We start from the raw sequence: 16,521 nt of genomic DNA on the forward strand, positions 1-16,521 counted from the left end.
AATTTTAAACAACATTGTGGGTTGAAAAAAGGGCTTATGATCATATAAATATTCATCTTTACTTTCTGTCACAAAAACTGAATGTTATGGAGGATTTTGAATTGAATGCAAAAAGAAAATCCATTGCAATTGCAATGCAAATCATTCTTAATCTCACGTGAATTGAATAATTTTGAATACAGTCTGTCCTGTCAGTCTATCTCTGTCTCGTCTCAGTCACTTCACTACACTATACTCAGTTACTCACTACAGCTACAGCTCAGGCTTTGGCTTTGTCAGCTGGTTAAAAAACAGCTGATTGTCTGTTTCCATCCAATGTGATTGGTCAATACAGACAGATGATTTAAATGTCTACTGGTTGGCATGGCAACTAGATGTAGATGTGAAGTACAAACTAACCAAACAAGTTTATTGTTTATGTTAGTTATATACATTTTATTTTAACTACTTTCGATTCTTGGTGTTTTTTTTAAGTGGAGTTCAAAATTAAATTCAGTGACTAACCATGCATGAATTCCCTCAATAGCAAAGTTTGTACAGCATTTATTGAGAAAATTGTATAATTATCAACCTAGGGTGTTTACTGTAAGAAGAATTTCTAAATCGTTGTGTAATGTCTAGTGTTTTGAAAAATATATTTAAAATTAATTATCTTTCACAGCTTGAATAATGCACAGTTCATTGAAAGAAATAGACGATCATATAATTCAAAAGTATGACTTCAAGAAAAGAATCGGAAAAGGGGTAAGGTAGAGCTTTTTGCCTAACGTTTTCATCTGTAAATATAGGTATTTAGAAATGAGTAGGCCTACATTAAGAAATCAAATCCTCATTGAAATTCTGAATCCCTCATAGACCTTTTCTTCCTGAGTGTAATTGATTCCAGTATTTACTTACAATTTTTACATGTGCGTTAAGTTAGGCCTAAGTAATATTTAAGTTTGATTTAGCGCCACGGCCTTCAGGTCCAAGTCAGTCGTGGGCTTGAATCCTGGTACCTCCCACTACTTTTGATAGTACAGTTTACCCTTGTACTGCACCGGCCTACCCCTCTTGGATAAGTTCCACGCACAAGCCTTATGGCCCATCGATGGGCAAATGAAAGGTAAAAGAGGCCACCAACCTAGCCTAGGCTACCTATTTTAATGGACTCGTTGAATCTAGACATTTTCAATAATATTGCTGCCTTTAGGCCTTGTCCATAACTAATGTGACATATCCATGATTTAGGCCCAACATATTAATTATAAAGAATAGGCTAAGTGAAAAAAATGGAAATAGTTCAAATTTATTATTTGACAAGAAACAGTAGGCCTAATTTGAGAATGATGTTTAAAATGTTTCTGTCATTTCAAACCTCTTTGATTTCCTAAGTCTTATAACAAACTTCACAAAAAATTTTATTGGTTTTTTTATTACAAAAATCCCTCACTCGTACTCAATTATTAAAGGTAAAAATCATCTAAAAAAATTAATTCCGATAACATGGAATTAATGAAATAAACTTTAAAGTTTAATAGGCCTACATGGAGAAAAGCAGCACAACCTCTTCAGTTTGTAATGAAAATTAAATTTAAATCTCTTTTTACATTTCTTAAATTAACTACGGTATTAATTTACTTCACCTACCAAGTGGCTCTTAATTTTAAAAACAACTAATTTACTCCCAAATAAATAGGCCTACGGTACCGGTATTTTTTTTTTCATACATTTAGCTACATAGGTAGGTAACATAAAATCTGAAAAAAATATTGAGACTCTGAAAAAGAGTTTTGAAACAAATACTTTAACTTAATCCCAAAAAATGAATTAAAGCGACAAAAAACAAATTTAAATAACTTACTCTGAAACAAGTCAAAATTTTAATTGTAAAATTACTTAACTGTAAGTCTTGGAAAATGTTCCTCCCATGAGACAAACTGCAAGGAACAAAGATGTAACAGGAAAATACGCTACCTCTACCCATGAATATACATGGTTTCATGTTAGAGCTAGACCCATTTTCCGCATCACTTTCCGCCTTGCCTTGGATTGCACTTGCTACTGACAGTTAGTGACTGTTAGCACATTTTTTATTTTGCCATCCCAAGGGTGTTCTATTTTTGCTGAACCGCTCTAGCAATTATAGGCTACCTGTAAGTCTTACATCAAATTCTAACATGCATTGCTTTGCATGTTTTTGAGATCCTGCATGTGTTTTTTTTCAGCTTTTAATTTAATTTTGTCAGTCAAGAATGCTAGAAGAAGCTTGGCATGTTATTTATTATTTATTGTATTGTTGACGTAGCCTATTGTCCTGTATATGAACTGAATGGCCAAATAAATCATTTGAATCATTTGAATCATTTGAATCATTTAAAAGTATGTCTGTCTGATGGTTAAAATACTGTCATTGAAAAAAATTCAACTGTCAAATTCATTAGCCATTAACAACTAAGTTACTGTAATGCAATGTAAGTGTCTGTTTTTCAGGCTTATGGAATCGTTTGGAAAGCAATTGACAAAAAATCTAAAGAAGCTGTTGCTGTTAAAAAAATCTTTGATGCGTTCAGAAATCCGACAGATGCTCAACGGACTTTCAGGGAGATTATGTTCCTGCAGGAGTTCAGCAGTCACCCTAACATCATTAAGCTGCATAACGTTCATAGAGCTTTGAACAATAAGGATATATACCTGATCTTTGAGTATATGGGTAAGTTTGACTGATTGGTAGGCCTACTACAGTAGAATCCCTCGGTTAGTTCTTTGTCAGTCAGTCAAAATTGAGCAGCAGGTAAATTAATAACTTTGTGCCTCATATAAATATTGATGTGGCTAAACAAAACTGGTGTTAGTCAGCAACTAAGATACAAAGGAGACATTTCTGAAATATTCTCTTTTAAAACCACCAATATAGATCCATTCTATAAGTAGTGATATGTAGAGAGACTGATCCAGCTTAATCTGCAGTGCCAGAACCAGGGCACTTGTGAACCTAGGCCAAATTAACTAGGAGAGAGGGGCCCCTGCCTGATGGATGGAACTTTCCGATAGTTGGATCACAGCAAAATCATGAACATCTCTTGCAATCACAAGGACACCATTATCATCACCCCCAATCGCGGCAAATTATTAATCTAAAAAGTTTTTCTTCTGAAGAAATTGTTTTTGTACAATACGCTGCAGCCTGTTCGGTGTGAATCTGAGCTTAACCAAAGTGTAGTTGCAAGCGTTTGTCAGTTTGGCTAACAATGTTCTAGTGTGTACACAAGGAATTTTTTTGTAGTTTTGCAGTTTAGTATACAGAGTTTTTGTTGTTACTCTACTTGTCTCAACCATGTTTTTATTTGTAGAGACTGATCTTCACAACATAATTGAGAAGGGGAACATTCTGAAAGACATTCACCGTCGCTACATTGTCTACCAACTGCTCAAAGCAATCAAGTACATTCATTCTGGCAATGTGATTCACAGGGATCTCAAGGTATATTAACCCTTCATATTTGTGTTTGATTTTAAAACACGATCAGTGACACAGAGATTTTATACATATATCAATACAAAAATGTATTAAAACCATATAACAATAAAATTGTACATGAAATCAATAAACACTCTTACTTTACATATTTATTTATGATAATATTTGGCAAAGGAAAACAACACCATCGGTGACACACAGAGCTACACTCCGAAAATCTACCATGCATATGGATTTCATGCCAGTGGACAGAAGCAGGAGGTAGAGAGGCTAGACATACCAAGGAAATAGTTCCTCAGTCAAAACAATATCTTCCAACAATTTTGTGGACAGAAGATAAGCAAAGTCGAGGTAGCGAGATCATACTCTAGAAAAGATCTGAGAAAACTGAGAAGAAGGGAAGTCTGGGGGGAGTGTTTTTTTCAAGGCAAAGTACCACCTTGAGTACCAAGAGCCACATCAGTAAATAAGTGCAATAGTGTAAAAGGTCCTTCACATTGTTTTAGAAATTTAATTGTTTTAAACAATGTTACCTTAGACCTTAGATTCAAAGATTTTTTGTTCGGAAAGATTAAACAACATGTTTATCTCAGTGACAAAAATAGGGTAGCAAAGCATGCTGCGAACAAATAAACCCAAGAACATTGAATTTTAGAACAATTAGCCCCTACTTCAGTTGAGTAGAGTCTGAAGACAACAAGAACCAAAAGACTCTACATTTTAAGAAGCTTACCTTACACATGCAGCCACTAAACCCTAAAAGGTTTTTGTCCTCGACGACAGCTGCTCGCCATCATCTCGATCTTGCATGACGTCTGATTTCTTCTGGATGTCCTTCTGCACCTTAGGATCTTTCCACCGTAATCTTGGTCTCCCCAATGGTCGTCCTATTTTCGTCTCTTAGGAAATGTGTAAAATAGTTTCGGGCTGGATCCTAGGGTGCTAGAATGTGAAGGCGAGGCAAAATAAGAAAAAAACTATTTTTGTCACTAAGGTAAGCCTGCTCAACATACTTACCGTAACTCAAATTCTTCCAAACTAAGCCTAAGGATATCTTTACAAAATTACTTACCTTGGATTCATCAATGTTGTGCTTTGTCCTCACTAGCCGTCTAACATCCTGCTGAATAGCCATTGCCACTGCAAGGTAGCTGACTTTGGCTTGGCGAGGTCAGTTTTGCAACTCAGCAGCCACGCAGGACAGATCCCCGTGGACCCTTCACTGACCGACTACGTAGCTACCAGATGGTACCGCGCACCAGAGATACTGGTAGCTGCTAAAAGGTGATTACTCTTATTGTTTAAGTGTTGTATCTTTATAATTATTTTTAGCTCCAGGACCACGTGGTATAACCAACAATGGCTAAAACATACCTTGTCAAAAGATTCTCAGTATGTGAACTTATCGTAGATTGTTTGCAACATATAATTTTATGGTTTAAAAAGTTCTGTCATTGTCAGACCAGATGTACTACCTAAGGCTCTTTGTGTTACTTGTAAACCATGATTGTGTGTTATAACTGTTTCTGATGACACCTCAGTATATCCTTTTGGAGCCTGGCGATAACAGAGTTTTGAATTATTGTAAAATATCTGTGAAAATGATCTAAACGTTTAACATGTTGAGGATTGTTTGACAAGACAAAATACATTTTAGTCATTATTTGTTGTAGCCGTAGAAATGGACAGACCCAACTCTTCTTTCTGTTGTCAAACGCAAAACCTGCATAATTTAATTAATTATATATATTAATTATAACTAGAGCTCGTCCAGTGGTCGAATCATAATTTTACCTAGCAATGCAAAGGCTATCATTGGACACAACTAATAGAACCTATGTTAATTGGTGTAGTTTGACCATCCTCGTTGAGCAGCTTCCTTTGTATCTTATTCCCTCTAGACTCTTGGGGAGAATTACACCCTCTGTAATAGGACAACAACTCCATGTGTACCTGAATTCCTAGAAAAAGTCACATCTTTTAGAGGAGGGAAGTTAAATCTTTCTCAAAAAGCAATTTTAAATATGTCAAATTGAATATTTTATTTTAATCATACAGGTACACCAAAGGAATTGACATGTGGAGTATTGGCTGCATCTTGGCTGAGATGATTCTGGGAAAACCATTGTTTCCGGGCTCGTCTACGGTTAATCAAGTGGAGAAAATCATGGCTACCATCGAACCTCCTTCTCCTAAAGGTACAACAAAATACATACCAAAATATATGAATTAGGCTTAGTTAGTGAGAAAGTTTATATCATAATATTCAAAATAGTTTACTCGTATTGTGATTAATTACATTAAAATCTGGATTTTGTGAATTAGACGATTGAATTAATTTTTAACAATGACTCACACTTAGGTATGTATATTTTAAGCAGAATACAAAAATATAGGGTGAGTGTAAAATTGTGTATGAGCCTTGTATTTGAAAGGTTGCCAGTTCGATTCTGAGACAGTCCAAGATTGTTATGTACTAAAGAACAGCTAGTCCTAGTCAGCAACAAAGCCAAACATACCATCTTACCTTATTCTACAGACATATTTTACTTTTACTTATGTTCAGGTTGAAATATGGCCATGTGTCCCCATAGGTAATTGTAATAATCAAGATATCCCCAATTCTCAGTTGGCTGACTTACTGTCTTGCATGTCTTCCGATGAACGGCACATTTCCACTTTCATTGTTGTCATGTTGGCAGACGTAGAGAGTGTATGTACTGGCTACGGCAGTTCACTGCTGCAGAGGGCACCGCAAGGTCCACGGCTGTCGTTGGAGACTTTGCTGGGCGGATGTCCGTCGGACGCACTTGACCTTGTTCACAGATTGTTAGTGTTCAACCCGACGAGACGTTTGACAGCCGCACAGGCGCTAAGACATCCCTACCTCTCCAGGTTAGTGATAACATCCTAGTGAGCAAAGTTAAATTTGCTGCTTTGATGAAGTATGTAATGGAGTCTCTATTTTAAAATCTACCATTAGAGAATATTCTAAATTTATTCAAGGCACTTTTATAAACCTACAGTTAATCCCCATGGGTCCATACCGATATGAAAATTGCCTGGTGAATTTGATTACCTGGTACATCATTTCGGTAACCCCAAGTGGAAACTTAGACATTCAAATTTCCCATACTCTCACCCACCATGAGATAGAAGATGACACCATCTTACTCTATTACAGTACTTCAATATGTGCATCAAGTGAGTCAATACGCTTTTCTTTATTGTTGGCTAAAACGTTGTTCTACTTTGATATTCCTTTTTACTTAACAAAGTATTTAATAAAATAAAATGAAAAGTCATTATACTTATGTTATTAGGTAACTTTTATGTGTATTAATACGTCATTATGTCCCTGGTTCAACAATGTAACCTGCTTCTAGGGACTGAGCTAAGCTGGCAATTAAGTATCTAAGCTACTTTACATGTTTACCTACGGCACTGAGGATTTGTTGCTGTATAAAGATTCTGTAAAAAATGTCCTAGTTACATCAATATGTTTTTGTCGAACTTGATAACTGTTTCCAAACAAGATATCATATGTTGGTGTTAAAATTATTCTCAAGGTATAATTTTACATCAGTATAACGTGTATGATTATATAGGTACAAGCTGCTATACCCGTGCTTTGCAACGGGAAGAACATGTGACCTAGAGAGCTATTAAAGTGGTGCTGATGTGTGTTTTAAAATACATACAGCAACTCTATGATATAGTTTGAAAATATAAACTGATTTAAAAGCCTGAACTTACTTACTTTCAAACCCCTACTTTTGATGTTATAGATCCCTAAGAATATGACAACATAACTTAGTGTAGCAATAGTATCAATTATTGCTTCATATTGAGGCTTTATGAATGACATGTTTTACCATTTTCTTCAATTTTATTGAAGCTTCTTCAAATGTAGATTACTATATAAATAAAAAAATGAAACTTTGAGCAATACTTTACAAAACGTATACAACCTCACTTTAAAACCAAACATAACCCTCCTCAATCTACATAAAGCGTCACAAACATCTTATTCGAGTAAATAAACAAAGACCAGTTCATTGTACTGACCAGCTGTTTCATCAACTAAATTAAATTAAATCATGTAAACATTGGAAGCATGCCAGGCGCAGCCCTTTGTAAATCAGCTTGTGGGGCCCTGAGGAAATTCGTCCATATCAATACTTTTCGGCAAATCTACACACTCTAAGCTTCATTTTGATGTGCTATATGCCTATATTTTTATTTGGTAAATGGCCTTAACCGTTTACATAAAATTTAGTTGTATCACTTTAATAATATAATAGATAGGCCTACATTTTATTTTGAACTTTTGACACACCTCTTCAAGCAAGATAAGGTCTTATACGAGGATCTGACGATGGCTAAGAGCCAAAATGTGTGTAATCAGTCAGGATGAACTAGCGAAAACTGCTAAGTTTTTATTTTTATGTGCATTGTTTAAGTGTAAGTTAGCTAAAGTGTTACGAATGTTACAGGTTCCATAATGCTAACACTGAGCCGGCCCTTGTCACTTCGATAGTTCCGCTGCTTAGAGATGATATTCAACTGAGTGTGGACGAATACCGCAACAAACTGTATAAAGTAATCTCCAGAGCCGAGCGTAAGCTGAGCAAACCAACCAACAAGGGGGAAAAGTAAGTTCTATTGTATATTCTTGGTTTCAAATTGATATACTTGATCAAAATCTATGGTAGTTTCAGTTTGGTCACGGAAAAGGTTAGACAGGGTTGCCACCACAGTGGGATGATAAAATTCATGCAGAATTCATGGTTTTCATTGGTAGTTTACAAAAAATTCATGGTCGATGCGTTTATATAATTTCAACACAATTGAGTTTTGCTGATTTCATAAACTGACGTTAAAGAGGCAGTTTCTTTGTGTGTTACTTTTTAATAACCTTTCATACTTAATATACAACTTTTTTAGAGTGATTTATAAACATCAAAACAAAGTTGAAAACAAAACTGGTCCAGCTCATATTCTATATGAGATATTGGAGAAGAATTGTAAAATATATTAAGTCTAGGTCTAATTCAGTCTTTCCACCGGAATAAAACAAAAATCCCACTCACCCAGCCAAAAAAGTCCTGTTTCATCCAGTTATATCCCCCTACATAATTGTCATAAAATGTGCATTCTGGTTTATCTTTATTCCACAACGTACTACGATATGTTGGTTTTATCCAAAAAGCTAAAGAAATCAGGCGTCAGTCGGAAATCCGTTTTTATTGCGCACCCCGTTTCATTTCCGTGTATGGTCTAAAACTTCTGTTTTTGTGATTTAAGTCCCTATACTCCTTTTTCATACGCAGGGGATGGCCTACTAATGATTTTTCGAACCATATACAGTCTTCGGGAAGTTTTAGCTGACATCATCATCTTTGAATGACTTGGAATGAAATAAGCAATTGTTTCTGACCATGGAACATGTTAAATAATCATCTCCACACAGTATTTTCATGGTGTTTGTTTCTATGAACTGTAAAAAAAATGATATATTTGTTATTTGAAAAATGTAATGGTACTTGTTGAGTAATTGTTCCTGATATTGAAAATTCATGGTCCATTTGAGAAATTCATGCATAATCCATGCCTTTTTTCATGGTAACAATAATTAATGCATAATTCAAGCTTTTCAAGGTTTTCATGGCTGGAGGCAACCCTGTTAGATGAAGGAAAAGTGCTTGAGAGGAAAATTGAGGGAAAGAGGAAGTTTTGATGTGAACACAAAAAATGGCTAGAAATTGTAATAGACGATGTAAGGAAAATAAGAAACACTGGAAGAAGAGGAGCGTTATCTAGAGAAACAAGAATGCAGGAGGTTTTCAGCACAACCAGGAGAGTGCAGCTACTAAGATTAACAGAATTTCAGCTTTAACTTATCATAACCATCTGTTCATGATGATAATGTTGTGCATTGTTTAATCAGCTACATTACCTATGGAATTTAAAAATACGGATTGCACTAAGAAACTATTCTATTCATTGGGACATGTTGATGAGTAACTTTCCACATGAACTTGACAAGTTTAGCATGTTGGGTCGCTGTCAGTACTACGAGAGTATGGTGATATTATCAGGTAATTGATGTGAAGTTCAGCTAAGGGCTACTTATTGCGTGATCTTTGGCAAATCCCTCACCAACAAGCAACATCATAGTTGATAATAACCACTGTGGCCTAATATTGCTTGCATCAGTAACTCACGAGAAAATGAATCATCACGCCAGGAAGCTTGGTTGGTGCGTGATGTTAGTGGACCTTAAATGTGGAATGGATTGATCATTACAGTACGTCTGATTAAGTAGTTACTTCCATGTTTAATTTTCAATCCTCAACCTTCCTAGCTATGAAGTGTATTTTTGTCTTTAAGCTAAATATATTTTTGAATTTCAAACTAAAAAAAAAAAAAACATACTTCTACAATCTGCTGCTATGGGCTGCAGCCCCTTCAGCCACCCCCTAACTCCGCCACTGGAACCTCTCCTACAAATTACTCTCATGCACTTACTAGATTGTCACTATGCAATGGCACACTGACAAGCTTATACCAACCAGTGGTATATTTCTGTGATTATTCCATTAGTGACGATTCTACTTACAGTGGACGGAAGCTATCAGAGCCTGTTATCCGAGCGCAGACTAGCCGCCACACACGCAGACCTACGCAGGAAGTAGTAACACAAAAGTCCAGCGCAGCTTTGCCGCCTCGTACCTCCACATCTTCTTCCAATCCCGGTAAACACCTTTTTTTTAAACTTGCGTTGTAAGTTCTGGCTTAAATAGTTTAGAACTTTGAGGTTTACTTTCCTCCAATAAATAGTCCAACGATTTAGATTACTCAGTAGCTTACATTTTCCGCTGTAAAGACAACATTTTTAGTCCCAGCCCTGGAAGTATCTGGATTCAGTCCTGGCCTGCAAAACACTACTTTCGATCGTCAAATGATGTTTTGAAAACAGCTGATAAGGTCGGTGTGGTAGAATAGCACTTTTGAAGAAGAATAATGTTGCCATAAACATTGTGTGAGTAGCTTGTTAAGTAATGGATATACCTACGTTCATAATGAGGTTTTTTTAGAGTTAAACAGTAATTTCACAAACATACCAGTTGCATAATTATGTTTTGGTTGTTATCAAATTCCTTCATTGATGTCCCAGTTCTAACAAAGCTGTTAAGAAAAGGTGAGGTTTTATTAGGGTAAAATTTGTATGGTAGGAATATACCGCTGTGTTTGTCATCTGTAAAGGCTATGTAGATTATTATGTGCAGTGCGCTCAACATTGGCTCGTCGCAGTTCTACTGGTTCCCAGTACAGCCACCAGGGGAGCCATCAGTCCCATCATGACACTGTCACACTCACCACCATCAAAGAGACTGTTCCTTTGCAACGCTCCCAGCCGGTGAGTAGAGTTTACTCTATGTTGGTAACAAATTTCATAATATTGGTGAAAACTATGATTTCTTGGTCAAATCAAGCCAAAACCCATAAATCTGAATCAATCAAATACTGTAAAACCAATACTAATCTTTAAATGAAGATTTTCCTCTTATCGATAAGGAAAGATAATGATAGCGAGTGACAGGGTGTCCTAGAGGATGATGTTTGAAAAAGAATTTAACATGAACTAAATCTTTTGAGCATATGAAGAGTTCTTGCCCATCAGTACGGGAAACACACGGCCATAAATAAACAGAATGTAGAAATGTAATTGGTACCATACAGCAAAAAATTGTAGCAATTTACACATTATCTTACTTGAGTGTTATACCTATCTTTACTGTACCTGGTTTTCAATCAGAGGTCCTGACTAAAGAAACTGGGATCTTGGCATCGAATCTGTACCAGGCATTCTTTATTCATGGTGCACAAAATGTGGATTCATTGCGAAAAATGTAGCTGTCTTCCTTGTAATGGAAATTACAAGTTACAAGTTGTAACTTGTACAGGGTGAGGCAATGAGAACGCTACAATTTGTTTTACCTGTCACATGTTAATTGTTGCAACAATGAATGATCAGCTGTGCTTAAAACATCAATTAAACTATGCCATTTTAGTAAATATTATGTCTGAGGCTATTAACACAGAGATTTTGATGTGGAAACCTATTTATAAAATAGTGGTTCTTGTGAAAAAACCCAGAGATTGTTTGGACCGTATTCCATCCTTGGTCAACATGGTGCTGTTCCAGATTGGAAAACAATGTTGAACTGGGTAAAATTATTTAGTATAATCGCTTAAACAAAAAAAAAAAATAATCGGTGGGTGCCGCAAAACTCTTTGTACACCAGCAAATGTTAAAAGAATATGAGTCCCAGTAACTCAAAGTCCGAAGAGATTTGCCAGGAAGCTTTTGTTGTTGAAAGCTTTACGTTGGCTAATTTTTTTGGGAGGAGGGGGGGTTGTTCTAATAAGCTACTTGACGTTCTAGGTTTTTCAAAGTCACCCCACAGATTTGCTAGAACCGAAGCTAAGGATAGTCCAAAAACTAAAGTGATTCCTAAAGAAGTGCTGGAGGAGTATTTGATGGAGTTTCAAGTGGCTAAAAAGGAATGTCAAGTAGGACAATGAAGTCAATTTTTGGGTTTTGTTCTCAAGAAATTGAAATATGACTTTGTTAAGATAAAATGGCAAAAGATAAGCTGTGTTTTGGTGTGCTATTTATATCCATAGGGTGAATATTATTGAGTTTGTACTGTTTATAAATTGGGGCGCTTTCATTGCCCCACCCTGTAGTTTATTATGAAATGGGCCCCTGGCATTTAGGAAATTTATTAAGCATAAAAAACCAATACATTCATCAATCTTCGACTCTAATGGCAATCACATTGGTTTTGGTACCAAAATTACTACTAACTTTGGTGAATAAAATTACAACTAATTGTTGAACTTACAGGTTATAATAAACAAGGGTATGAGGATCTCGCAGAAACCAAAACCAACTCCGGGATTTAGCGGCTACATGAGACGGGTCTCTCACAAGGAGCCGGCCAGCTCACAGTACACCAGCTACGACCAGAAGTACGGCTACATCACTGCCACCGAACTGCAGCAGATCTGTCATAGGGTCCAGTGGTAGTCACTATCAATAGATAACTTTTGGAATTTTCTAGCGATTTTCAGTAGGTCTATTATAGGATTTTAGTAATTTTAATTAGTTGTGATTTCACAAATTGCTCATTACTCCGGCTGACCAAAGCGTTCAAAGTCTGATGTATTGCCTTCAGGTTTTTATCGACTTTTTATCCGTCAAAATTAGATGAAAACCTAGTATAGTTATAGTTGGAAAATCAAAGTGTAGATTATGTAAAATATTGAAAAATCAAAAAAAATCCTTTATACATTACAAAGACCAATAAATATTTATGGACCTGACATTTTTATAGTATTTTTGCGTAGTTTGTTTTTCTAGCTAGGAACAATCTAATCACATCTAGTCCCTAGGAGTAAGTTTGGAAACTCTCTGATATTTTATAGCTCATCTATCCCAGTAAAGGGTTTTTATACATTCACTTTTACGGCTGATTCTACACTTTTCTCAGGCATTGAACAATTTAAGATTCAGAGAGTTAAATGACTAAAAATAAGGACATTTAGTGTGTTTTTTTTTTAGATTTGTTAATACACGTTACTATAATTCCTTCACCTCAATGATTGAACGGTCAGAATAAAGTACAACTTTTAAAATTCTATAATGTTCAATACTTTATTAAATAAAGGTAATATGTTGTAGGTGTAGAATTTTTGGATACAGTAGTTCTGATAGAAAATTGACAACCACTATAACGAAAATTAGTTATTTTATGTTAAATTTTTGGTGCTACACAAAATACATTCAGGGATTATTCATGATCAATTTTTCTAGTTTTTGTTTTAATTATTTCTGACTTTCATTTTTGATGGTCTTTCAAATAAACATAGATATGACAATTTTTTATATATTTAAAACTGTAAAAGTGAACCAAGCTATTTTTTAAAAAGTGTTTGTTTACTACAGTAAACTCCCTCTTATCCGGACTCCTCGGGACCGAGGCCCGTCTAGATAACGGGTTTTCTGGTTAAACCGACATCACCCGTTTAAATGCATACTGTATACAGTATTTGACTTAAATTTAGGAGAGCATTGTATTTAGACACGTGATCACTGGTCTCAAATCTTTCCCAAGAGAACAATGGTTGCAGTATCGCCCACTTCCTGCCGATCTAGTCCGGTTAAAACGATGTGCTGATAAAAATTGTCCGGTTTAAGAGATGTAGTTTCCGTTAAGTGTAGTCCGGTTAAACCGATGTCCGGTTAAAAGGTGTCCGGATAAGAGGGAGTATACTTTATTTGCATTTCAATTAAGCACGTTTCTTTGTATAGCAGAACCAAATATTAACTTCTGTATGAGGTTATTCTTTGAACAAACATGGTAAACTTTATATATTAGATATTTACTACTTAAAGTACTTATTCATTAGGTTACATTATAGTTATTCAGTCTATGATTCAACTAGTTATTTTAAGTGTATTACAATTGGTAAATTGTCTACCTCGTAATCTAGGCTAGATTATCAACAAAATAATTATTTTCATCAGTATCGTATTCATACGGAGTACAAATTTAATTTAGTTTATACAGGATAGTTTTACATTTTACCCTAGAGATGCCCAGTTTTCGTTGTAGTAGATTTTATGTTCAAGTAGTCACTGAAATTTAAAATTAAAACTATACATACAATGAAGACAGCTTGTTTTTTCTTAATCCTCAGTTTTAATCTCAATTCAATAAGAAAGAACAATCCCTGGAAGTAAAAAATAATAATCTGATTAAATGTTGTATTCCCAAACACAAATGAGCCTATGAACTAAGAGTACAGGAAAACTTTTATGTTCACGATGAAAAATAATTGTGGAGAGTGCTGCATGCATAACCTTCAAGTCACATTTTGTTTGTCCGTGTATTATTATTTACTAGTGACAACATCGACCAGCTGTTATCTATATTCAATAAAAACAGCTGAAAGTTATATATAAGGCATGTGCTGAAGACAGTCAAGTTTAGAACTACTGTAGGGCCTTGGGTACTATACGAGTGGCAACCTGCAAGCGACGCGTAAGTGGCGGTGGTGGCTACGATACAAGCGTAACTTTTGTAACACTCATCAAATTTCTTCTGTCGTAATCAGTTTAGTCAAAGATGGCAAACTGTGATGACCCACAAGATGTATTACAACTATTGTTGTTATCTGACAATTCTCTTTTAGAGAAACACTTAGTTTTTAGAAGCCAGAGGCGTCGGAGCCGATGGGATTACATCCGAACAACCGAGGAGAGGAGTGTTTGGGGAAAACTACCATCTAATTTCAGAATCACTCACCTTAACCTCTGTTTTCTTGAGTTTTGCTGGAGGCTCATACGTTTGCTACTGCTCCTCTGACTTTATTGGCTGAACTGATACATGACTCACCTAAGAGGCGAGCGGCGTTTTCGCAAAAATCGGTTTGGACCTGGATCCATGAGCGACGTTGCTTACTGCCGCTCATGAAGATGTATCGTGGCTAGCCTCAACAAATTTACATGTAATTAGACCCGATGCTAGAGGCCGCTCGTATCGTTCGTGGCGTTTAGTGCATTTGGGCTTTTAGTTCACCAGTGCCAAATCCTAAGCAAGTAAGTTGATAGTGCAGCAACTTACCAAAGACGTTTGGTATGTTTAATCAATGTTGTCTGGTCCCAAGATTTGACTTTTGTGGATTACAACAAAATCTCAGGGTAATCTATCAAAAATATATTACTATCTTTTTGTTTTTATAATGAATATAGGCCTATATATTTTCAAACAAATAGATTTTTTAATTTAAATACCAAATATTTCAACTAATAATTGTGATCATTAAGATAAATATCTTTGTTTAACTTTTTATTGTTGTATTTACTCAAAAATAATATGAAGGCCTACATGCACATGTGAAATAACTGTGCTCAGATTTAGGTGACAAGATTATTCTGGTTTTATATACACCAGTGGCATTTTTTACTTTTTTTCAAGGGACCGATCCAAACCCTCTGGTATTTTACTTAATATTACCAATAAAGGTAAATTATAAAATTTGCAATAAATTAAATACTTTTTTCTCATATAGACTGTACAAAATTGCAAAACAACAAAGGATAATAAAGATACAGTGTTTAATTTAATTAGTCTCAAATGTTTTATTTGGCCATAATTGTCTGCATTGATGACAATCGTTTAGTGTTACAGTTGTGGGTGGGTAAATGTGTACAGTGAATTGTTAATTTTTGGATATTGATAGCTGATTACGACTAAATTAATTCCGTGACACAACTTTTAGTTTATACTGAATCTTCTGCCCAGTCCAGACCACTGTTTCCCTCAGTTTTACAAGGTACAAATCAGTTTCATCTTGAGTAAAAGAATACTTCTATGCAGCTCAGAGTTTTCTTGGAAATTACGACACACTGTAGTAGCAATTACCAAATTATTATATTGTAAATACAGTGTAACCTTTACTTCATTCATTGAAATCAACGAATAACACTCTGATGCATTTTAAAACTGTACAAAGGTGTTGGCTCATACACGGAATGTCCAACCATTTAGCTGTTGGCTGGTAGTGAACAAGTTTTACTTGCAACCAGTGTTGCGCACCAACCTAAATACATCTCCATAACGCAGAGTGCTTTAGTGATTGGACGTTTGTAGATGAGAAAGTGAACACAAATATATGGTCAATGGGCACTAAATATTATTAAAATTTGTTTTCAATTTGAACACCTACACACAATCCATGGCTACTACAAATGGTTGCCTAAGACTTGAGTATAACATCATCCGCCGACCCAGACGGTGCTGCTTTCAAGCATACAGATGCAACCAGTCAGATGTGCGCTTTTGTGTAAGTTCTGAGTGATGAAGTAATTTACTTTTCTTTTATTCAACTAGAGTGTATTATGTATTCATTCAACAAATTATGTAAGTACAGTACAAGGATTAAATGTTTTATAAGCCCGTGTGCAGCAGCTATGCATAGTTCTT

The 16,521-nt window shown here is 35.5% G+C and overlaps 1 protein-coding gene and 1 long non-coding RNA gene across 2 annotated transcripts; both read left to right on the forward strand.

Moving 5' to 3' along the window:
• Window positions 1-404: 404 nt before the first annotated feature.
• LOC128995569 (mitogen-activated protein kinase 15) lies at window positions 405-10,250 on the forward strand. Its single transcript, XM_054420586.1, has 8 exons — window positions 405-744; window positions 2,473-2,692; window positions 3,333-3,463; window positions 4,569-4,744; window positions 5,519-5,658; window positions 6,163-6,355; window positions 7,957-8,115; window positions 10,085-10,250. The coding sequence occupies exons 1-8, from the start codon at window positions 670-672 to the stop codon at window positions 10,248-10,250; spliced, it is 1,260 nt and encodes a 419-aa protein (XP_054276561.1). The 5' UTR covers window positions 405-669.
• Window positions 10,251-10,763: 513 nt separating this feature from the next.
• Window positions 10,764-12,856, forward strand: LOC128995040 (uncharacterized). Its single transcript, XR_008490947.1, has 2 exons — window positions 10,764-10,883; window positions 12,378-12,856. It is a non-coding gene; the product is annotated as an uncharacterized LOC128995040 (long non-coding RNA).
• The last annotated feature ends 3,665 nt before the right edge of the window (window positions 12,857-16,521 follow it).

Source organism: Macrosteles quadrilineatus, unplaced genomic scaffold, assembly GCF_028750875.1.
Source record: "Macrosteles quadrilineatus isolate MER2022 unplaced genomic scaffold, UCM_ALF_1.0 Scaffold_5__1_contigs__length_97177068, whole genome shotgun sequence".
Taxonomy (NCBI): Eukaryota; Metazoa; Arthropoda; class Insecta; order Hemiptera; family Cicadellidae; genus Macrosteles; species Macrosteles quadrilineatus.

Excerpts from the sequence above, each read along its gene's own strand:
- LOC128995569 (XM_054420586.1), top strand. The coding sequence starts at position 670 with ATGCACAGTTCATTGAAAGAAATAGACGATCATATAATTCAAAAGTAT. Across the intron at positions 6,356-7,956 it reads AGACATCCCTACCTCTCCAG|GTTCCATAATGCTAACACTG; the intron begins GTTAGTGATAAC and ends CGAATGTTACAG. Across the intron at positions 8,116-10,084 it reads CCAACCAACAAGGGGGAAAA|TGGACGGAAGCTATCAGAGC; the intron begins GTAAGTTCTATT and ends TTCTACTTACAG.